Consider the following 24918-nt stretch of genomic DNA (forward strand, 5'->3'; position numbering starts at 1 on the left):
TTACAATATTTTTGTTTTTATTTTGAAACAAATAAAAAAAACAACAGCTAAAATGACAACAATAACATACAGTAGTTTTTCAAAGTTTTAAATGTCTCTCTAACAGTCACCTTTCAGGTAATTTATCTCACAAATCATAATGAAGAAGAACATTTTTTAGCAGACATTATTGTTACACATTTAACAATTCTATACATTTTCTTTACAGTAGCAGAGCAATTCTGTAAACAGAACTTTTTCAAATCTGTCTCTTAGATCCAATGTCATATTCCTACAGTTTAATTATCACAATGAAAAAATATAAATCTCCTATTATTGTATTTGCAACATTTACAGTAAAATAAATTATTTATTCTGGTCTGCATTGGAAGCCAACTCTTACACAAGAGGGCACTGATGACAGCTACACAGAACAGTCATTAACTGAAGAACATTTTATGACTTTACAGCTCTATATGTCTGTAAAGAAAGTGGGGACAAAATAATGTATAAAACAGAACTTGGGGATGTTTTTACAACAATAGCTCAGCTTTTTGCCAGCTCAGCCAGGTAGGAAGCAATATTACAAAAGGTACAGCGCCTGTCCCTTTCTGCAATACAGGCCAGCCCAGTCATAGATTCCTAAATGTGGAATTTTAGTTCCGCTTTAAGGTTGACCTGATTTCGATTCTGTACCAATAACAAAATCTCATTTGGCATCTGGGGCATGAAGGAAGGCAAGATTTGCACCTGATTTCAGAAACAATGTATCTGTGATTTATCTGTGTGATGGAATCACAGCAATACCTAGTACATGTAGAATACAAAGTCAGTGTTACTTTGCACGTATCTCGTTGAGAACTATATGTAAGACTTTCCTTATACAAAGTGTGTATACGCATTCCAGCAACAAAGCCATAAAACATTCTGTATTCTGGACTTCTTTAACCACCCAATATGTAGAAATGCTGCTCTGACTGCAAGGGAGGTATTCTAAGTGCACGCAATGCCCAACCGTAAAGGTTGCAACCATAATTTTTTAAAATGAGAATTTAAGTACTGAAAAATTATTTTCAGAACCCAAAAAGAACACGTAATATCTTTGAAGAGAACGAATAGGAGAGGCCACAAACTCAAAGTATAGATATAAACCCCATGACTAAATTACATTTAGTTTGCCTGAGCACTATAAATCATATACAATTGCCATGATTTCCTTTTAATACAAACTTGTTTTCACCCTTTGAAGCAAATTGTGCAGCCACTTTCTTTTCTGAAGCTATAATAATAGCTAAATTGAGATTTAGAGATTGGGTGTACAACTTAACTTGCTGAAACTTCCCATTCATTACTTGGATTATAGATGTGCAATGCTACCCCACCCACCATTCTAATTAGTTAAAAAATCAGTATCAAGGTCGCTTTAACCTGAACGTGTGATCAAGTAACCCTGGAGCTGCTGTATATGGCAAGAAGAAAAGCTGAGGGTCAAGGTGAGAAGACTAAAGCCATTCTTGGCATGCAAGTGGTGGAATTTTTTACCAAAACTGCAGGAACATTATATATCTATCTTTGTGCAAGTGATATTATGGAATCTCAAAATATCCACATGGGTGGCATTCCATTCTTGCAATCCGAGTCATGGCCAAGCTAAAAGAGACTTGTTTTCACTTCCTCAGAAAGAGTAATTGTTTTATACTTTACGTCTGAAAGCAGAACAAAGTGAATCTTAATCCTGTTATTTATATTCTCTTCCTTCATGGAATGCACTGGCATTTCCATATTTTGTTAAACGATTTCCTTTGGCTTAAGAAGAAATATACCATCTCATCTAGAAACCTTTTAGTGTTTGTGTGGTGAGGCTGGAAGTGTAGCAACCAGCAATGCAATGAATTTGTATCATAAGCAGGACGGGAATTTTATGGACAAAAGTGAGCCATAAATCTATTACAAAGCCTTTCTTGTCCATTTTACAATTTAAAAAAATTCTGGTCTTAGGGAACCCCTGCTATAATTACTATATCCACACCTCATAATACATTAGTGTGGTGATCAGAAGGAAGAATTCCTCTTACATTGCTGGCCATTGAGAAGATCGTCACTCTTAAGCTGCGTACACACGTACAATAATTATCAATGAAAACTAACAACTAACGATTGTTCGTCCGATAACCGTTAACAAAAAAGGTTCACAACGACACCGATGAACAGTTTTCTAATGACAATTATTGTACGTGTGTACCTAGCTTTACAGATACCCAAAAAGATCATTGGTGTCAGTTAAACTGACCTGAGAGTCAAAAAGGAACCCTTTTATCTTCTGGGGGAACCCTTGAGAAACACTAACCTAGATCCTATGATAGTCTTGCTGCTACTTTTCTCAGTCCTGGCACCAGCGGACTTGCAGGGGTAAATGGGAAATCTGATTGGTTCACTGGCTGAAAAAAGTGTTAATGCTAATCTGCAGTTACTCATCGCTTCTTGTATTGTACAAGTGTAACAGTCACAATACCCATTGATAGAAGGGTTTTTAAGCAAATAAAATGCATTATCACTTGTTTCTATTTTTGAAGCTGGGTGTAAAAGTGTTTAGTGTTTGTCTGGTTTAAAGTAAATGCCAACTACTTGAGAAAGCTGACCGGATAGAATGTCTGCTTTTATTAACAGAAGTTGGCTACATTGGACGATCATTGGAAGCTGGTATAATCTAACATGCTGAAGTAATGACGTGTTCCACAGATTTATGCACATTATAAATTTAAAATACTAAGGTGTCTAGCCTTTTATTGACAATGTATGGTCTGCCCATGAAATCAATAGAGTGTAACAAACTTATACCCTTTCCTTTTCCATATAGCAGCCTTGGTTTTGTGTCACACATTTTGACAGTTTTTGTTACACTTTTCAGTATGTTCCTATTGAACCAGGCCATGATATTCCTAGTAGTAGTTTGCTACATTCAACTAGAAGTAATGTTAAAGTCATATAATGTACTAATACCTATTCCAGCAACTTTCTTGAAGGTTAGGAACATACCTCAGCCAATATATAAATGCAAAAATAACTATTTTACCATCTTTACCATTGAAGATTTGGCAATTCACATCTCCAGACCCCATGACTCAAATTTCTGGAACTATGGAGTTGCATACTTTCTATTGTATTTTTGGACTTTCAACATCTGATTTGATGCATTGTTTGGTAATCAGATTGGGGTAAGATATTTGTGCTGCTTTAAATGCTAGAGTATGTTCCCGATACTCATTAGAGCTCAAAAAGTTATCTTGGAAATGGAATGTCTTTACCTTTGCAGAAAAATTCCAGTTGATTATGACTAACTACTGGGAGATGGTTTTGTGCTTTATATTTAATTTGATGGACCTTACAACAAGTTCAGGTCAGCATGTCTTTATCTAAAAACATGCAGTCATTATCTGAAAGCAGCTTGTGGTAGCCATTACCCATTCCCAAAGAATGATTTTTCTTACAAACCAGAGCCTCTGACACAAAAAATAATCACATATAATAACAAATGTAATGCAGTCTTCATTTTCCAGAGGTGGTTAATTTAAGTAGTGTAATGCTACTTTCTTTGTCAAAATTTAAGGTCACAATGACTTTGTTTCCCAAAGATTATAATTTATGGTTTTGGTTGCAAAGTGTCTTTCTAAGCTTGCTTGATAAGGCGTCATCTTCCTCAGAACTGTAGAAACTGGTGTGCGGACTGTAGGAGAAAAGGTGGGATTTTGTTTCAGAACTCATATCGAGCAGGTCAAAAGAATCACTAGAGAGAAAGCTGTCATCGCTAATCACACTGGATGGCCGGCTTGGGCTCTTTGGAGCATCTGTGCTGGGGAAGATTAAGTCTTCCATGGAGTCTGAGAGCCGTAGCGATGAGCAGTCTCCTGGCAGATCCAAGCTGGTTGAAAACCGTCCATTCTTTTTAAGAATGCCTTTTTTCCTCCGAGAGTATCTATCTGGCCTTCCTTTTTCTTCTGCTACTTTAAGACAGGCCTTCTGGCATTCTGTGGACGATATCCTCTCAGGAGAAGATGAATATCCCGATTCCCTCTCATATGTCTTTTTTAGTATGCCTTTTTTCGGCTTGTTGAAAGTGCACTCGACATTCGCTGATATGTGAGACTCGTAGGCAGACGTGGTTTTTGTTTCTTGGCTTAGCTCCATGCAATTCTGAGACAAGTTTTCAGAGAAAGTCGAGGAGTTTAATAATGAGCTGTCAAAGCTGCTCCTTTTCTTTAAGATCCCTTTTGGTTTCTTCCTAGTAGCAACCTCAATTTCTTGTTGGGACTGACTGATGTCATTTTCTTTTTTGGACTTTCTTAGGCACCCTTCATATTCGTCATCTTCTCTGAGATGCCCTTTGCTTTGTTCTGTTTTTGTCGCTTTGAAACCAGGTGTGTTTTGACATTCAATGTAACGCGCTAGCAGAGGAGATTGACATTCAGGTACTAGATGGCAGTCACATACCACCGTGTCGTACCCCCAATTAACCCACCAGTGATTGGCAATGTCTTCAATGGTCGCTCTCCTGGCTGGATTTACTGTCAGCATCCAGTCAATCAGGCCACAGGCTCCTGTCAAATAAATAAAATTCATATATATTATTTTATCAATTCCAAAATGTACATGCTATTAAAGCAAATAAAGCCTCACAAAAATGAGAACTGGTAGGGATGTCAAATAGCAGCTGTGTAAGCAGGCATTATCCCACCACTAATAAGTAAAGTAGGGGATCTTCCTCCCAATCCCTTTCCTTGCTCCACAGGAATGAACATTTAGCAAAATGCAGCAATGATTGGCCGGCAGAATCATCCTAAAAGAGGCAAGGGGTGTCTAGAATCAGTTCATTATTGTAACTGTACCCAGCTAGTTTGGACATTGATGACCCTACATGTTTAGCACAGAAGTCGCTAGCCAATCAGTGCTAGCTAATCAGGACTACTTTAAACATTTATATTCATGAAAAGTACCAGATTGACCTCCTGGTCTTTAATTGTTTAGCAATCAAGCTGGGGAAGCAGGTATATCAAATGAGGAGGGCTTTAGTAGGTAGTCCCTGGGTTACTTACGAGATATGGACTGTATATTTGTTCATAAGTTGAATTTGTATGTAAGTCAGATCAGGTACATTAGTTTAATATGCAATGCAAACAGGACAGATGTTTGTCTCAACATTTTATTAGGCAGTGTGGTGTCAGTTACTGTATAAAATACTCACTGTGAGTTAATCACAAACAAAGCAAAAAAACAAAGGAAAAGAAAAAAAAATGTTATGGAGCCTAGACAATCATTAACTTTTGAAGCAAACTGTCCTTTGATATGCAAAAAGAAACAAATGCAGAAGTTTATCTTTGTCATTAAAGAGTTACAAGATGTTGCAGAACAGCAAAAGCTTTCTTCCTCAAGTTGTGCAAACCGCCCCCCTTCCACCATCTTCCTGCACATGAATGAGCAGGAAAGCCCTGTTCATATCTAGGAGTCGTCCGTATGTCGGATGTCCTTAACTTGGGGACTGTCTGTATTCATGTATTAGATATTACAATATGAAAACATCTATGGCTACCTCTAGCTGAGCAAACATCCCATAGAGCAGTCATTAGTGAGAGATCTGCCTGTACTCTCTAATACTCCATACTGCTAAGACCATTGCCCATGTAATACCCCATGCTGGCAGGACCTTGCCTATCTCCTTTGGTACCCTATACAGTAAAGACCCTCAACCATCCCTTTTGTTATCCTTTGCTGTCCTGACCCTCAAGAGTATTTTTCCATTTGTAAAACTTAGCAAGTATTCAAAAGCCACAATACGCCACAAAAGCCAGACATATTTCAATACTTATTAGGTTTCAATAGTTTAAAGATATCTCGCATTGTTTACTGTTCTTACAATGAGTCAGATGATCTCATTGTGCGGTATCTGGCACAACTAGCAAATGCTGATGATTTCTTGAAAGTTATCCCAGCTTGATTACCAATACTGATTGTGCAATTACTTGTATTTAGCATGAAGTCATGCTAACATCCAACTTAAACCAGGACTAAATGTAGAATAAACGACTAAAACACAGACATCATCTTGCCTCATGGGCCAGCAACATAATCTGCTGTGTCTATTTACTTCTTACCTGAAAGATGAGGAGGCTGCCTGTACTGGCCACTGCCAATTTGTCCTGCTAATGTTTTATAATTGCTGTTGTCAAACGGCATACTTCCATAGATTAGAGCATAGAGAAGAACTCCCAGAGCCCAGCAATCAACCTGCAAAAAACAAAACCAGCTAAATATAGCAAGCATGCTTAAGAAAAATAGACTTCACGTAAAGGAACAATCGCACTGTAATTTAAGATGGAAACCTAATCACCAAAATCTCATATAAATTCTTAACATGGTCAAGCTTGATCAAGCTATTTCTGGTCTAGGGTAACAATACATTGCTCCTCTCAATTGTGCTTCTGTGCTGTCATCCTGATTGAGACTACAAGGACCCTTTCAGACCCACAGTGTCAAATCCTGCAGCTCACGGTAAACTGGTGCTGTGCTGCTGGAAAAGGCAAAACGCAACATAGGCAACAATATTTGCACAGGACCAAGGCTAAATTCAAAGGTTGCATTTGGGAACAATGCCGAGGTCTTCCACAGCCAAATGTAAAAAAGGTGTTTCCATTTACATTAATGGAAGAGGTTGGGTTAAGCAAACCGCTAGGGCTCACTAGTGGCTTTTTTAACACACATTACATAGGCATGGTCAATTGTTGTCACCATCAGAAACTCAACAAATGCCATGTAGCTATGTGCTAGAGTTCATGTAGACAGGAAATGGCTATAGGAGATAACCAGCACTGATATAAAGCAAAAAGGCGAAACAAAAGGCAAAACAAAAAGAAACAATCATGGTACTCAGTGCTTTAGCATACGATTCACCCCTTTAGGGTTTACTTGTACTTTAACCTTTTTGTGATCAGGCAAAAACACATTGAGACTGAATTTAAAACAAACAATGAACATTTTAAAAATAGCAAACAAGATCCAAGTTTTTACCTCAGGGCCGTGGTAAGGAAGACCCTTAACGATTTCTGGAGAGGCGTAGAGAGGGCTTCCGCAGTATGTTTCCAAGACCTGGTTCTTGTAATAGAGGTTTGAAAGTCCAAAATCTGCAAGCTAAAAACAAGAACAACGCTGTTGGCATATGTTTTTTTTTCATATTAATGCGCCAAGGCAGTACATATTAATAACATATATACACCCAGGTTCAACCCTGTATGCAGAAATAGATCATAAAGACCCGCAGTTTCCAAAGTGTAGTTTTGGTGTTTTATTAAAGCACAAAAATGTTCCAGGGAGGTTGGATGGATGTGCACTGCAAAACCAGTGCTTAAGTGTGATCAGCCTCATTGGCAAACACGGAACTTAAATAGGTATCTGAAGTTCAGTACTCTATATAGGAAAATACACCCTAAGGACCTATGTATATACAACTTGGCTTGTGCCTTCTTCCCCATAAAAGTTAAATTGAAAGCAACACCCCAAGCATTCAAAAAACAACCCAAAAGATGCATTAAATCATCTCTATAGTATATCTTTTATTTTCATTTTGAAATGTGGCAGGGGTGCTCCTATGGTGGTGAAGGGGCAGTTTCAAATACATAGGTGTTTTGGCTTTATTGATGCATGTTTAACCTTGTATGACATTCAAGACCCAGGTACTGTCTACACAACTAAACCAGTTGGTGTTACTACCACATGGACATTTCTGAGCAACATGCTTTTGCAGATATGGTAAGGAAATGTATGGTTTTAATTGTTTTTACAAGCTAGGTAGCAGGCTAGCTATTTTAATACATGTATCTTGAATGAAATGTTAAATACCTGATCATAGCCATGTAGCTAATTGTAAGGCAAATGCAGGACTTGTCTTGAGTTGGTTGAATAATGTTTAGCCCTAGCTAGTATGCTTGTGGTAGTGTGGGTCTGGTTTAATTGTTTTAATTCCCTCCAAATCCCCATAAATCTTGGAGACATACACAATAGTCTGCAGCCTTTCTTTGACAAGGTCTATGTCACAGTAGGGAACTTGACTGCTATGGGAATGCAATGAAAACACTAAACTTTTTTCCATTTGTTCCCTCCTGGCCAGCTGGATGAAAGAGAAATGTTCTGCTACTGAGAGTATTGCATATAAAAGTGAGTTAGTATTTCATAGCATTGGTGGTGTGGGCCTGAGATCCAGAAATTTCTCCATATCCCCTATTTCAGTTGACCCCTAAGTCAAGATATTCACTTTCAGAGTTGACATAAACAATAGTTTGTAGTTATTCTTCTCTAAGGTCCAAGTCACACTAGTTGTTTTGTCACTGGCAACAACCTGACTGCTATGAGAATTTTTCTATTTGTTGCCTCCTGGTCAGCTGGATGAGGGCGGAATTGCTCTTTGTGAGTAATGCATATGCAAGTGGGTTAGTATTTCACTGCATTGCTATATCCTGCATAGGGAATCTACTACTGGTAAGTTGTCCCTACCAACAGTGGTTTTTAAGGGCACTTCACAATCTCAGTACAGCCAGGAGCTAGCTCCCCAGGAAACCTCTTGCCTTTCTGCTTTTTGTTTGATGATTGAAGGAAAATGCATGTTACTTAACTGGAAAACATAAAACATGAATCAGACCTGTTGTTTATTATGATAATGTGTACAACATGGGAGTCAGTTGTAGCTAATCGCTTTCTATATGCATTCCTACCACGACACAACAACAACAGGAGACAAGAGAAAGTGCAGAAAGAATTGGAATTGTTTCCTAGAAAAAAACATTCCGGGAATGCTAATACATCCTGCTATTTGTCAGGAATAGGATGAATTACTGGAGAAGGATCCAATTAAATGCTGCTTTTTTTCTCCTGGTGCAATACTAAAACACAGACATTCCCAACATTCCTGTGCACAATGTTAAACCTGCGATACCTTCCTTAAAAGGCTTTTGAAACAGCAGGAAGTTAGTCAATGACTGCTTTCTGTTATTTTTAGATGTTAATGTATCTTTAAGCTGTTTATGCCCATTTGCACTCTGAGCTGTTTGATATGTGAAAAAAGGTTAATTCTTGGCTCTGGCTTGGTTGAGTTGTTCCCACCATTTATCAGTAGCAAAAAAAGTGCAGGGTTGTTAAGCAGTTGGCCGAGTGTGCAGCTGGAGGTCTATTAGCATTCTCGTCTCTTGCAAAGGATGGTTGTGTTTATAAGATGGCATGCTGAGAACTGTTGCTTTAAACTAGATTCTCAGGAGTGAAATTTCAGTATTGCTGGAGATCAACATTTAACTTCCGCTGTTGTTGTTTTTGCTTTGGACAGTTCCATGCAAGTTGAAACAAAAGAGATTCATTTACATAATTGGTCTAGGACAAAGTACCCCTGTGGCTTTTGCCAGTCTATGGAATTATAGTACATGTCAGTAGTAAAGGTGTACTCTACTACAAGCAACTCCTTCTATAACAAATAATGATATTCCATTCTGGTTGAAGAATATTTCTAAAATTTCTATTTGCCATTTCTATAATTTGTTCCTGCCTATGGTAAGATTGGGCAACACCATTGCGATGTCTGTTAATCAAATCCATGGCTATTCAATAATGAATAAATTAATTACAAGTACTGAGTAAATATTTGCCATAATATGAATCAACAGACTAAAGTTCCCGATCTTTCTCAAAAATCCTCCAAACCGAGGATCAGCTGTCAAACTCCAAGAGGCCAGAAGGTAAGAAGGCCACCAGTGGAATTCTGCTTGTCTACAGGGAACCTGAATTAGGACACCTACTACCCAACAGTCTGGAAATGGACGAGGGTAATCCTACTGATACATGTTGGGGTACTGCCTATACCCTATTGTGAGGGGCATTGATACACTTTAGAAGCATTCAGTCTGAACCTATTTTGCTGCTCTCTAGAAGTACACTGCTGCCCCTCTGTTCAAGCAATCTCGGTGAACGTTCCGGAACTTCAGCCTGTTGCTTTGTCTTATGCCAAGTTTTTATTCTGTAAGTGCAATTCTCCTTTTTTTTATTCTTTTAAATATCCCAAATTTTTGAAATATTAATATTTCACAAATACCCCTTTAACATGTATATACAACCCAAATATTTTCGATAGAGATGATTAGAGATGCTATCTAATGTAGTTTTTGAAGTAGACCTGCTACTGTTTTTTTTCTGTTTTCCAACCTACCTTTACATTTAGGTTTTCATCAAGAAGGATATTCTCCAACTTTATATCCCTGTGAACAATTTCATTCTGAAAAAGAGAAATACAAAAAATTATTAAATGATATCAGAAAAAAATTGATTGGCTTCTTTTTGCTGATTTTCCCCCTCCCAATCTAAACACTTAGCTGACAACAACCTTGTTCAAGTATTTACACTGTTAGAACTAAAATATAAATAAATTGAATAATGTATAAATAAATAAAGAGCTGCATTCATGTCTGTATTTTTATCTGCTAGAAGGTCAGCATCAATGTTTTTTCATACTAGCATTTATTGCAAAAAATGGTTAACATTTGACCAAATGGATCATTTTATTATTCTTCATTTGACAGCCAAGTAGGAGCCGTATATTTTTTGGTAGTGTGTAGTATCTAGGGGTAGTTTGTCACCCCTGCTGCTTCTATAGGCGTTTTGCAATTGGTGCCACTTGCAAACATTTCTACAAGTATTTTTTAGTGTTTGAAAACTCAAATACAAATACAAATGTTTCAATTCACAAAACAACTCTACTTTTGCAGTTACTTGGCCACCTGTTACTGCTCCTGGGCAGTGTGTTTGACAGTAGGTGCCCAGGACCGGTAAACACTATAATAAAATATCTAAAGTCTAAACTTTGCCTAACACTCAAAACTGAGTGGATTACTTTTTTTTAAAAAAAAAGCTTTTTTTCCCTTGTGGTTTCTAATAGACTGTAGACTAAACCTGCAAAGTTTGCTCAGTGATTTATTGTCGGCGATAGAGGTTTACTTTTTATTATTTCCAGTGGCTTCAGCCAGCAATAACAATGTATTGATTGAAAGGAGAGGAAGCCGCACTACAGAAGTATCTTACAAGAGATAAACATAGAGTCCGAACACTAGAGGTTACCCAGGAAACTAACATAATGTTTCCCTAGGAAGCAACACATATCGCTGGAAGACAAAGAGGCCTGTAAAATATCAGTGCCAATGTGGAACAAATTAAGAAAAAAAAAAAACTTATAATGGCCAGTCTGTTGTTAAACAAGAAACACAACACACAAGCTGTAGATAGTGTACCAAGAAATCTATGGGACATATTTAAAAAAAGAGTTAGTTTAAAGCTGAACTCCGGGTAAACAAAGGGATTTGCCTTTCTGTCCATCCATTTTTATCATTTACATACATTTCATGCCCTATGGTAGGGCAGGAGATCTGAGTTTTCTTTCCTGTTAAGAGTGGGGATTCAAACCTATTCCACCTATACTATTAGTATGACAACTACCATTTGTCTTTATACATGAAAGAAAGGAAAGGGGAGACTCTTGAAATTGTTTGATATGTATTATGCAATCCCTATGATACAAAGATGTCAAAAACTCAAACCAGGTGTTCTGGATGAGTTAAAGATAAGGAACAGGTTTCCGGGCATAAAGTAGTAGTATTTGAGTTAGGTGACAACAAAAACTTTAAAGGTTGTGGTATAACAAATTTCCATTGTATTAACAGTAAAAAACTTTTCGTTGTTGGAGGTTACACCACCCATAAGGAAACCTCATATAGGTAAAACACGTCAGTTGACAAGGCCTTTTACTTCTTTATGTATGGACCTACACAAACCCAATAATACAACAGAAAATTACCATAACACAACCTTGAATGTTTTTGCTGGTTTCCACTCTATTCCGTTCTGGTGATTACCTAAAATGTTGGCTTTTCTAATCAGTGATCACAGACATCAATAAAAACTGCCGGGACTTTTACCATCTTACCACTAGGTTCAGACACCTTGCCAGCTGCTCAGCCACCCACACCCCTGCATTGGTTCTTGAAAAATCACTTTCCACATATGACCGCAGAGCGGACGTCAGTGAGCATTACTTAACTACTTTCTACTGCCTACATTCATTCTCCATTGGGTTTCCACAGGTGAGAAGCTACATGCAGTGTCTTACCCAAGGAAGCTGTTCAGTGGCGGGGGAAGAAAAAAAAAGTAACGCAACCTCACCACCAGTCTGAACGTTGCCTAAAACTAAAAACAATGTTTAGGCTTTGAATTCTCTTTCATAAATAACAAAAACTGATATTCTGTATTGAGTCAATAGATTCACCATCCATAAAAAGTAAAAGCAATCATTTCTGCCAATGTCCCTCTTTGTGGGTGAATTCATGGAATAGCACAGAACAACGTTAATAACAACTTTAGAAAATTAATCCGTAACTAGGTCATTCTCATTCATATCTCGCTTTTCCACAAACTGACGACATTTCACTTGAACTATAAAAATAGTGTACAGATAAGTGGTTTTCGTGGAAAATCAAAAGCCTGAAAGTATGATGAGTATTATAAACAAACACACACCATTTTTTCTGGTTTAGTAAGAACAATGTCACCTTTAGGCTGTTTGTTTTTCAGAAATAAAGCTGTGAATCTTTAATTATACAGGAAAGAAAGATAAGAAGAAAATATTACCTTTGAATTATTCTATTCAACAGTCCAATAAATAGTTTGGAGTAGATTAAGTAACTTTCCTAATCCTTAGACTATTGCTGTGTGTTCCCATTCATCACCGGCAAGATTACACTAAAATATTGTCTGCTAGAGCAGAAAGTTCAAAATTCATGACACTTTTTTTAGGAGCTGGAGAAAAATAAGCAGGGGGGAAAGTGCTAATTTTTTTCATGTATTAATGTGAACTTTTGCTTTGCACAAGGCAAAGGATTTTCATGCAATGGCTACACTTTAATAGATGGCTTACATGCAGATAGAACAGGTGCTTGGCATTTGGCCTGTCAGATGCCCAGTGCTTTTCCATGGAGTTGGGAAGGGAGTCTTCAGCCTTCACATTTTGGATCCTACCCAGGAATACTGTCCATGTCATGGGCGGAGCAGTGGACCCTCCATGTCACCAACCCGCTTGGCTGAGATGTGTATGGGGCACGGAGCCTAAGACACCAGACTTCGGCTTCACCAACACACCCTGCAGGGGGTTGATGGACTTAAGGAGATGGTGCCCAGTTTGCAGCTCCCATATATGCAGGGTCCGGTAATGACTTACTGGTTAGGACCAAAGCATAGTACAGGAGCGTAAGGCAGAAGAGAAATTCAGATGAACCAAAGGTCAGGGTACGCATCAATCAGAAGTAGTCAGACAAAGTCAGAATCAGGATCAGGGAATGCAGACAGAAACCTGAAAGCAACACCTAGAACTCCTTGATCTTCTCCTTTGACTTGTATAGTGGTCATTTCATTGGTCGTTCATGGATCCATCTTGATAGATCCATGAACAACATCAGGCAACCACTGTACACATGTCAGATTCTAATCCAAGATTTATTATTATTATTATTATTATTATTAATAATGTTAATAATAATAAAAAAACATAGTATATAGTGCCACCATATATTATACAGCGCTGTACATTAAATAGGGGTTGCAAATCATAGACAGATACAGACAGTAACAGAGACTTTTAGAGAAGAGCAAGGCTGTTCATATCCAGCAAGAATCCTCTGACGTGTGTACATAGCCTAAGACATGTGTGGCTATAAGTGTTTATTGCTTACACTTTGGGGCTTCGATTTTACAAATACATCAGCAATTCTTTGAATAATTGGGCACCTCTTTTTGGTCGTTCCACAAGTGCCTATTACCTTATCACTGAGAGAAATAATAGCTTTTTAATCTGCTGAAGAGAATCAGTGTGGTGTAGACGCTGCTGAAGCTGAGTTAATCTCTGCGGAGACAGCCTATTGCAAATGCCTCTCTTGCTGAGTCCTGAAATAAACTTAGTACCCCAGTCATATTGTATAAATATCCTAAGCAGAGCATATGTACATTCTATACCACTGAATCACAGTTCAATATTTACTTTTTCAAACCACCGGCGATCCTAACAAGGACGTCTGTTCCATAACACAAGATAACTCTGTGTAAATCAAACACCGATCAATAGATAAATACATTATATTTTAAGCCTTGACACTTCCTGGGATGCCTGTCTTTTTTCACTAACTCAGAATTTCAAAGACCTCCACCAGGAACCTTTTATTATCACATAGCCACACTGATTTCCTGTGGTATGAAAATCTTGGTCATTGAGTTCCAGAAGGCTTCCTTTACATATGGGGCAATAGATGGTAACTGTGCTTTATTCCAGAGGCATTTTTATTATGACCTAGTGCTATGGCCGGCCCCTCATTTTGGGTTGTTGCTAAGAAAAATGTTAAACTTCCGTAAGGCATTGTATACATACATGGAAATCGCTATCAGCTGAATGCTGTATTTGACATCAGTTTTAGACTCTTCTGAGATCATTCAGAATTTATTCACAAGTAAGTATGACTTGCAGTTGATTTTCTTATGACGTGTGGTTGACCACCTTTTGACCTGCCTTCTAAGCTGCATCAACCTGCTTTAAGCTGCTTTGCATTTCCATTGACATCTATGTGGAGATCATCACTTCTGATGCAAACAAAAGCCTATTGGCACAAGTCTTAAAGTGTGTGTCAAGCCAAAACTTTTTTCTTCTAGTTTGGGTAGAGTGGGGAAGTATTAGTACACTTGGCTTTTACTGCTATCCAAAGCTGTGTGATAGAGACTTACTTTTACTATTAACAACATATTCACCAAGCAAATTTGGAATTTGAAAAATCTGCAGGATGGGCTACAGACAGAGATATAAATCCCATAGAAGCTCTATGCTTCTCTAATTCCAGCCATTTTCAACCAGGGTTTATTGGAACCCTAGAAGAGTCCAAGGGATCCTTGAGCTGTAGCTGATTGACAATCCATAAAAATATGTCTCCATTGTTCCAGGGTCAACCAGGGTTTTTATTCTATCTGTAATAGTGGCATTCAGACCACTAATGTATGGATTGGGGGGCATTCTATGCACTGGCAACCAATGCAAATAGTATTTTTAGGGGTATCTCAGGGGTACAAAAGTTGGGAAAATTGTTTTGTGAGCCCTAATAGAAAGTTAGGAGCTCATGCAGATCAGCGGGTATTTTTTTTTACTTGTTGCATCTTATATGAATTATTATGTGAATGTACAAATACATGTTTATATCATTGCTAACCTAACAAGCCAATATTATATTACCATCTGTTCTTTGACGTAATAAAAAAAAACAAACACATGATTTGATTGGCTGCCATAGACAAAAGCTATAGCTAAGGTAAAAATATTCAAAATGCTAAAAGAAAAGTTCTGCAAGAGTATCAGATTTGCTGAACAACAAATGTATAAAATACCATCAGCGCATGAATTAGATCATTTAGGATGTGTTCCCAGATGACTCCATGAAGGGATGTGGTCATTCATAAAACCTGCTGATGTTATGACCACATGTCAGTGAATAAATGATTTTATTATTGAGAAAAGACTCGGCACGTGTTAGAGGTTTACCTCTGGCGTTCCATCATCCTTAGCAATGTGTTTACTGGCAAATTCTCCATTCCATTGGAATGGAGAATCATAAAATGAACAGATTAGGCTGGACCTAAAAATTGTTACATTTATTAATTAATTTAGGGATCTTAGGGGGTAGCAGATGAAGCCGAATGATCAGAGTTCTCTGTTTTGTATCATGCTTGACGTACGTGAACATTTGTTTATTGGCTTTGGACAAAGAAGGGGATTATTAGAACCCTATAAGGTTTTATTGCTCTCTGTGCCTGCTCTGGGGTGATTTACTCTCGTTATGTGTCCTGGTTGTCACCAGAATAGGAATAGAAAGCAAAAATGTTCTTGCAGGGGCACTTGTTCTATTGACAGCTAAGGCTATGTTCAAACTGGAGATGGGGTTCTGGTGTAGATTATAGCTGCCTTGGAGGGGATGCTACATTAGGACCCCCATAGAAAATGAATGCCAAATCTGCAGATGCTGGAAGCTGTGCAGATTCACTGGATCCCACTGGAGGTCTTAAACTGCTGTAAGAGAAGATTTCTCTCAATTTGAAGAGATTCCCTCTTACATTCTGTTGTGGCTGCTAGACAGGAAGTAAAAGAAAATCTCCCCAATGGTTTCAAAATGCATGGCAAGAAACGGATAGGGGTTTTATCATTACTTACATTTTTCCAAATGGAAAACTAAAAGTTTCTGTGATGCTGTATCTCCTTTTGTCTTTTTGTAGGCAAGTGTCAACTGTTGTCTTTTTATGCCGAATGATGTTTATAATTTAAACACCCATTGGTATGAAAAGTTCCTTGTACCCATATCCCAAAAAAAATTCCCAATGACTGGGACTGGAAGTGATGAAAAATCCCCTCAAAAAGTATCAATTAAAACAGGTAAGAGATTTTAAGATTTGGCATAGCAAATCTATCTTCACAGGGTGCAGGTGAACCGCCACTCCTGTGCAGAAAGTGTAGCAGCACCGGACAGTCTTGCTGATATTATCACCTGAAGATTCTTCCACCGCTGCTTAACAGAAGAAAAGTCCATGTCACACATGAAGTGTCCTGAAATCATGAAAGACCCCCTTCTCTGGTATGAAGAGAAGACTTGAGACTATAATATCACATAAAAGGGCAAGAAAGCATTTAATAGGTGTATATTAGTATTTGGACCTATGAACTTATCAGTCAATTCTGCTTACCTTATGGCAGTAGTGTACAGCGGACACTATCTGGCGGAAGAATCTACGCGCTTCACTCTCGGGGAGTTGGTGCTTGTTGTTGATGAAATCGTAGAGCTCTCCATTGCTGGCGTACTCCATGACAATAATTATTTTTTCTGAGCTCTCAAACACTGTAAAGAAAGAAAAGTTGCAGCTTAAAAAAATACATTGATGTATAATGACATATGGCGCTACATGAGCCATCACTTATATGAGATTTTACCAGTTGGGTTTAAATATACTCTAAGACATTCCAAAATCTGCAAGCTGCAGAGATGACCAGAACATTTTACAAGCTTTTATTCATCCCTGGTTAAGTTTACAAAATACAAATTACTAACCTTTCCATTTAAAATGTAACTTTTATAAAGGATAGGCTGTAATTGACTCCCTTGAGTTTCAATAAGCTTTAATAATCAGTTATCCGCATATGCACCCCACCCAGACATTCTGGTTTGCTTGTGACGGATCGTGAAATTAAATTTTATACTTCCACCTTGTCGTGATCTGTTTTAGCTGCTCCAATTTGTTCACGGTCTTCAACTCATCCGTAACAAGACCAGTATGTGACCCAAGCACGTTCTTGCAGGAAGTAATACCATTGTGACTGCTGCTTTTAAAAGTTCACTTTGACATTTATAAGGCTGAGTTTTCAAAGGATTCATTAAATAGCCTCCGTAGCTGGATTTATATGACCTGTGTCTGCTATTGAAATCCAGGCAAAGGGCAGCGGTAAATAACATTTCACAGGCAGGATTTTCCTAGTTAACTATTCTAAGGGGACTTGTTCAGGCTCAATATAAATAGGCTTAGTGGAATCCTTACCATGGGTATTACTACCGTAGTATATATACTGTTTAACTGGTTTCATTCATAATGCAGTTTCAGGAGCAGGTCACACATAAAGCTGCATACTACAATAGTATCTGTGTCATGTCTATGCTGCATGAATAAGTCAAATAGTGAATGAACAGAATTGAAATGATATATATAGCAATATATATATATATATATATATATATATCCAGTGCAATTAAAGATAACGGCTTTTCCCCAAAGTTATTCGACTATTGCCAAACCAAAGTCTCTTGCTTCAGTGTAATGTTTCCATTGGGTATATTTATATATTTCCTTTTTTAATTGAATAGTTCCTTTGGATCCTACCAACAAGAGATAGACCTTTGTAACAAATAAAATCCTAAAACTGGATCTCTTTGTACAACTCAACATTCTCATCCACTATATTCCATACAAGCTGTCACTCCCTGGAACCCCCCTTGGGCTTCAGTAGATAGCTGTCCCACCATATCCCACCAATTGTATTAGAACCTCAATCAATCTATGAGTCCAGTGCTCCGCCACACTAATCCTGGAATCATTTTGAGCTTGACACAAAAATCTGTATATTTTAAAAAAAGTTAAAATGGTTTTGAAATGTTAACTAAGCGTTTTTGAATTCCTTATCTACTCATCATAATAAACTGACACAGAATTGCAGATAAAGTTACCAGCAAAAATGTGTATTATTTTGCACAATCCCCCAGATGGATGAGTTGATGCGTCAATGTCTGCTATGACTTTGCTTTGTGCGTTTTGTTCTAGTAATGCCAAGCTTTTTGCTGTAAAGCACCTTGATGGGTGGCATGGTCAGGATTCCATTTGCAGGGTAATTAGCTGGCTTTAACCCACCAGATGTCAATCATTCACTGTTATGACAGACCCATGTCTCCATACAAGTAGAAGGCCACCTAATCGGACAGAGTGGAGAATTCCTAAGTGCACAGGGAACCCTCTGAATATGATATGTTATGTATGACATATGCCCCAGGCTTACACTGACCTTCGAAGACCTGGATAATGTGCTCATGTTTCAGCAGTGCTGTGATCTCTATCTCCCGCTGAAGGTGTACTCTGTCCAGTTCATCTGTGATCTTGTCTTTTTGGATGGATTTCACAGCGACCTAAAGAAGGATATATGTTATTTAACTTGACATTCAGTGCTCATTTGTAAAATCCAAGTCTACCTTCTTGGCAACAAAAATGCATTATTTCAGATAGTACTGATAACCTTTCTGGTTCTCTCATGTCTGCAGTATGAATTATTGATTCTGGCCAGTATAAAATGTTTAGAATTTGATGGTTGTCAATGGAACTTACAGACGTGGGGGTGAGTTACTAAAGGAATTTAGGCGGTTCACTTACCAAGTTGAGATATCGCCTTGCAAGGGATATGAATGTGGTGATAATTCACTTTGCAAAGAAAACTCAATCAGGAGCAAGGAAATTTAAAAAAATAATTATTTTTCCTTGCATACAACAAGTTAAAGTCAGCAGAGCCTGATCTCCTTTGCTAAGCCAAAATCCCGTGCAAGGAGTAATTTACTTTGCTTTGTGAATAGACTATATTCTCAACACCATGGTGTTTATAAAAGCATTCTGCATTATTATTATTAATATTATTATTAATAATAATATTAATAAACAGTACTTTTATAGCAACAACATATTATGCAGCGCAGTACATTAAATAGGGGTTGCAAATGACAGACAGATACAGACAGTGACACAGGAGGAGGAGAGGGCTATAATTTTGTAAGTGATGTTCCTATACAAATATTCTGTAATCAATTAGGCTAAATAGCTTCTCCACAAAAATTGACCTTAGACTGTAAATAAAAGACCTACAACTATAGTAGGAACATTAGATTATGAGCCCCTTTTAAGGGACAGCTAATGATATGACTAAAGACTTTGTAAAGCTCTGCGTATTATGTCGGCGCTATATATATATGTGTAATAATAATAATAAAAAAAATCTCTCACAATACAGTTCTAGAACTATTGTGTCTATACAAACATTCTGTGGACCTCTGTACTAGATTTCTATAGCTGTTGTCTCTTCACATCCTTTATTATACTTTATATACTACATTTTGTCTTACACGTTCACAAGCATTGGTTTAGTTATCCTTAATACAATTTTTCACCTGGTCTGTCTAACCACCCTGTAGATCTCTGCATCTCAGTTTATTGTAACTATATATGCATTTTGTAAACACTTCTACTGAATTCTGTAGGTGCTGCGCCTGCACAAATATTTTGTGGACCTCTTGTTAGGTCTACACTTGCATTTTATGTATATTTGTACTACAGTTCTGGTAATTTTCTAAACCCTTAACACAGCTATACATTCTGTAGCCAGTGTGTCTGAATGATGCCATTACTGTATTACCAAACTATAATCTACATACGTTTTGTGTTGACATCTACTCTTTATTCTGTAGCAGTTGTGTCCATGCAAATGTTCTGTAAACACATATTGCATTGTGTACAAGTTGTCTACATCCGTAGACACCCATACTGCATTGCAAAGCTAAATACTCCCTCAAACATTCCCTGGTGGGAATCGATTACTGCCATTAAAACACATGGACCTGGAAGATTCCCACGAGGGACTGTTTGATTCCTTGTTTTATAATAGAGCCCACTGTGTAGAAGTTGTGTCTGTGCAAGTGTTCTGTAGGCATGTATGTAGCAGTTGTATCAACACAAGCATTCTATAGAAATGTGCTTTGAGGAAGTCTAGTCTACTTAAAACCAATATATTGTTCAATAGGAGCAGCTGGTCCATGCATGTCTAGATGAAACATTGACTTGCTGCCAAGAGCAGCCGATATGTAGCCCCGTACAAGACCCTGAAAACCTTTGTGTCATTCTTGTACATGCCTATGGTCAATTTCTGCATGCTTACTGTACTGCTGGTTGACATGATATCTTATCCAGGAGGTTACTTTGCATAGATTCCATTGCATTCTATTGCTATGCAGACATTGCAGAGATGACGCTGTTTTATTAAAAAACATATTTTAGGAGACAATATTTTCCAATCATTTGAATATGGTATGTACTGAAATGGCAATAAGAACAGGTCTCAGGATTCACGTGCAGATTCAATAGGGATAGCTTACAGATCATTCCGTCCCTGGTCTAATTTTACCTTCATTACATAATTATGTGGCAGCCAAATGGTGCTTGTAAACAGCGCGCGACTGATAAACACTCACTGTCAAAACACGGTTGAGCAACAAACACATAGAGGTATTTAGGCATATGGTAAAGTATTTTGACATATGGCGTAAGGAAAGCTGTTCTTCGCTACATTTGCTTTTAACACGCAGAGACTAGCCCATACAGTGCAATAATACAGAGGTTAGATAAAAGGTTTAATGTTGCATTTGATTGATTTTTTGAAGAAGTGGCCAATTTGTTTGTTCTCCCTGTATGATGGGTTCCTCCGAGCACTAAAGTTTCTTTCCACATTCCAAAAACACAGTGATAATTGGTATTTGGCCTCCTCCAAATTGGCCCTAATGACAATAACATTTGACTATGGTGGGGACATTGGATTGTGCACTTCCCTGAGAGATTTGCAGTGTACACGCGTTTAATTATTGTCACTGGAAGTGATTTTTTGTAATAGTTTTCAATGAAAAGAGTGGCAGATGAACGAATGAGCACCGTACACAAAGCGCCATTCTGTTCTATGGTAAAGGGGGGGACAAGTGAGTGGCACCCTGCTGTGCTCTTCACCACTGACTTGCATTGCGGTTATTCACTGTTCGTGAATCTGTCAGGATGGATTCTTGAATAGCGTCAGGCGACAGCTGTACACATATTCTCCCTCAAGACGAGCCCAACCATTTGTATCGGGTGAGACTCATCTGACAAGTTCACATGACAATGGACTTGGAAGCATGGACCATATTAGTGCTTTATAAATGGCTAATAGTTATGTCTCTATGGCTATGGACACACGTCAGATGATTGTCATCCTGATACTTACAGATCCACGGTCCTGACGACCAACAGTGAACAACTGCAATACAAGTCAAAAGAGAAGAGCGCAGTTGGGTGCCACTCACTTGTTCTAATACCTTTTAGTGCCACACAAATTTCTCAAAGTGAATGCACAAGTATCAGAGAGGAATCGAATACAGACTAAATAGGATCTGCACAATTATATACAGATTACAGTTGATTAAACATTGGTAAACTGCCAGGCATCTGCACAACCCTCCCTCCTACAATGAACAGATCCTTTTACAAAGTCTGCCTTCATAAAGTAGAAAGAGCGTGGCATCTTGTCTGTTATAATGCAAATGCAAATAATTATTTCCAAATGGAGAGCATTGATTACTGTTTCTATAGTTAAAATCACTGCATAAATTGCAAACACCTAGAAGTACCCAAATATACCTGCAGCAGCCAGTATTATTCTCTTGACTGCGTTAGAAAACTCAAAAAAGTTCTATATTTTTAATAAGTTCATGGAGGGCTGTATTGGGCCACTTAACAAACGTGTGTTTATAGGCGTTGACTACACAGATACTTGAACTGACCACTGCGGATTCTTAAGTTGGAGATAACTTTATGATGTTAGTAAACATACAGCTGGCACGACATGGGGCATCCTGTTTATGTGTAGTCTACGTGAACCAGCGCACTTCTTGTGCCATTTACCAGACATGGACACAGACATGTTTATGTGGACATACAGCTTGTACTCCAAGTTTAAGGAAGTTTTTATCTGTTCTGGAAGGCTGCTAACAACACTCAACTCAGCTGCTTCCGGAGGACTCAACCACATCCTCCTCCAACTAATATGTCTGCGATATGGCTTGAAGCACATGATAAGAAGCTCAGAGGTGTCTGTGTGGGCTGTGCTCTAAAACTAGTGATTCAGAAAAAAACTTGTATGCCTTATTGCAAAATTACAAAAGAATAGCCTGGTATTTCAGAAAGCATAAATCCTAAGTACACATTTCGCAACATTTTGTCCTTGTTGTCGCTTTCTTGTGCCAACAGAAAGTAAGTAGACTTTTTCTATTAGATGAAGTTCCTAAATCAGTGGGCACAGACCTCCCAGCAGCTGCCCATTTAGGAATATTACAAGACTAGTGATAGGAATCACTAGGTGTAATAAAGGGCATGATCTATAGGGGAAATGAGGGTTTGCAGGGAACACCTGGACACACCATTTAAGCTACCAAATGGAAAAAATCCTACCAGCTAGGATTGCAGAAACAAACTTGTTTTTGTCAGGATAGAAATACAAGAATTCTTCCTAAAAAGGTGGTGACTAGGAATGGGTCATGATAGACCAGGTCTGTGACTATTAAGTGGAAGCCTTATTTCCTACCTTCTTGTGCCAACCATAACGTTTTCACACATAAATAGGATGTAAGATGTAACACCCATTTTATCTGCCTATTCAATAGTTTTCAGGTCACAAAAAGATCGTCAGCATTGCCTGTGGCCCACCCTATAAGATCGGCAGTGGTAATATGAAGCACGCTTCCTTTCCTCTGCTCCTGATTGAGATCATTCCTTGAATCCTGTGAACAGCCCAGCTGCAAATAACATTTCATTCACCCCTATAGAAGTAAGAAAAGTTTTCTTTTCAATTCCCACCGGACTTTCAGGCTCCAATATTTCTTTATAAATATAAAATTCTTCCCGTCTAGTACGCTGGGAATTCTTCTGGAATGTTGGGCATGTCTAGAGTCATTAAAATTCCTTCTAGCACATTGTGGTCTAAGAATAAGAAGGAAATATAGAGGTGGGAATGTAAAGATAATAAGCATTGTGATAAAAAAAAATAATGACCTCCCACATTTATCAAAATGTCTGGAAAAACTGTCTGTGCTGCCCAAAGGAACCAGTTAGAGTCTCTGCATTTTCTAACTAGCTTCAGACTGGCAGTGGAAACTGAATTTACTATGTGGCCCCAAGCAGCTGCCAATCACTCAGCCACCAACGCCGTTTGGCCATTCTACTGCAGGCGACAACTAATGGTTCTGAACCTCTACTGCTGCCCCCATTATTTCTCCATGGGTCGTGAGGATGCAGTAATGGCACCACAACCTCACCACCAGTCTGAACATCATCTAATTAAAAGGAAGGCCTGGTTGAGAAAACCAACAATAATAAAGGGGGTCAGGTCATGGCAACAATAAATCCCTACTGAAGGATCGTCAATTATTACTGTAATTACATTAGTTAATATTTACATTACATTAATTAATATTACAATATCCTGTGCTAGCTGTATGCTAGAGAGTCGGACCCCTGCTCATACCAAGTTGCAGCAGACTGACTGTCCAGTGCTCCCATCAACAGAGTCCATGAGCAATGCTGATTCTGATACATGAATCTTTTGAATTTAAATGAAATGGGTGAATTTAGTTTGGTATTGGAATCTTTCCATATTGTAAGCAACAGCTTATGGGTGAATTCTCATGATGATCTGCAGATTTCAAGCACACATTGTTATTAAACATTAGCTGTTACCCACCAAATCCATTATAAATAGACCACTAAGTTACTTTTTGGTGCTATTAATTATATGTGTATCACTTATATGTGGAAGGCACTTTTTCATACTCTCCATAAATAACAGAATCGGATTGGTTGATCTTGGCAATGGATCTCATAGCTCAGCCTTAATGTCCTCATTACCCAATTTCCCTCTTCCTTGATGAAATCCAGTTCCAAATGATACATCAGCACTCCCACAGCCACTTGTGGGCACGGCTCCCAAGCAGGATGAGGCGAGTCAGCAGCGTGTTGTAGCTGAACAAACTCTGACACATTTTTTTTGGCATGTCCGACAGGAATTGTTTTCAAGCAACCCAAATTTAGCAATGCTGCTTCTTTATCTTTACATTGCATACATTTGCATACTTTTGTGCTGACTATTTCATGAACTAGGAATTCTAAATTTATCTCAGGGGGGCTAATGGTTTTATGTGGTGGACTATGGGAATCTATAGCCTGCATTTTTTTATTCCCTATTGAAAATGATTCAGTTATATTAAAAAATGGGCCCATATATGGGCATTAATAAAGACTACTTCCAGTCAAAATTGTATTCTTTAAAGTAGGCAAAAGGTTTTGGAGAAGAATCTAAGTAGTGAATCCTTATCACTGTATGGATTTACACTAAATTCCTGATGTGTCTCCTGCACAAAGCGTGAAATGTAATTTACCCAATAGTACCCCTCTAAAAAATATCCTGATGGG

The 24918-nt window shown here is 38.1% G+C and overlaps 1 protein-coding gene across 1 annotated transcript in view; it reads right to left on the reverse strand.

The window, feature by feature from the left end:
• The window catches only part of LOC140337105 (NUAK family SNF1-like kinase 1), a 32405-nt gene continuing 7487 nt past the window's right edge, over positions 1-24918 (reverse strand). The window contains exons 2-7 of the mRNA XM_072420649.1: positions 18677-18797; positions 16816-16967; positions 10214-10279; positions 7039-7158; positions 6126-6258; positions 1-4574 (exon numbers count right to left, since the gene is read on the reverse strand). Of these exons, the coding sequence (XP_072276750.1) occupies positions 3613-4574; positions 6126-6258; positions 7039-7158; positions 10214-10279; positions 16816-16967; positions 18677-18797 (1554 nt within the window). The 3' untranslated portion in view covers positions 1-3612. The remainder of the gene's footprint in view (positions 4575-6125; positions 6259-7038; positions 7159-10213; positions 10280-16815; positions 16968-18676; positions 18798-24918) is intronic.

This window comes from Pyxicephalus adspersus, chromosome 8, assembly GCF_032062135.1.
Source record: "Pyxicephalus adspersus chromosome 8, UCB_Pads_2.0, whole genome shotgun sequence".
In the NCBI taxonomy this organism is placed as follows: domain Eukaryota; kingdom Metazoa; phylum Chordata; class Amphibia; order Anura; family Pyxicephalidae; genus Pyxicephalus; species Pyxicephalus adspersus.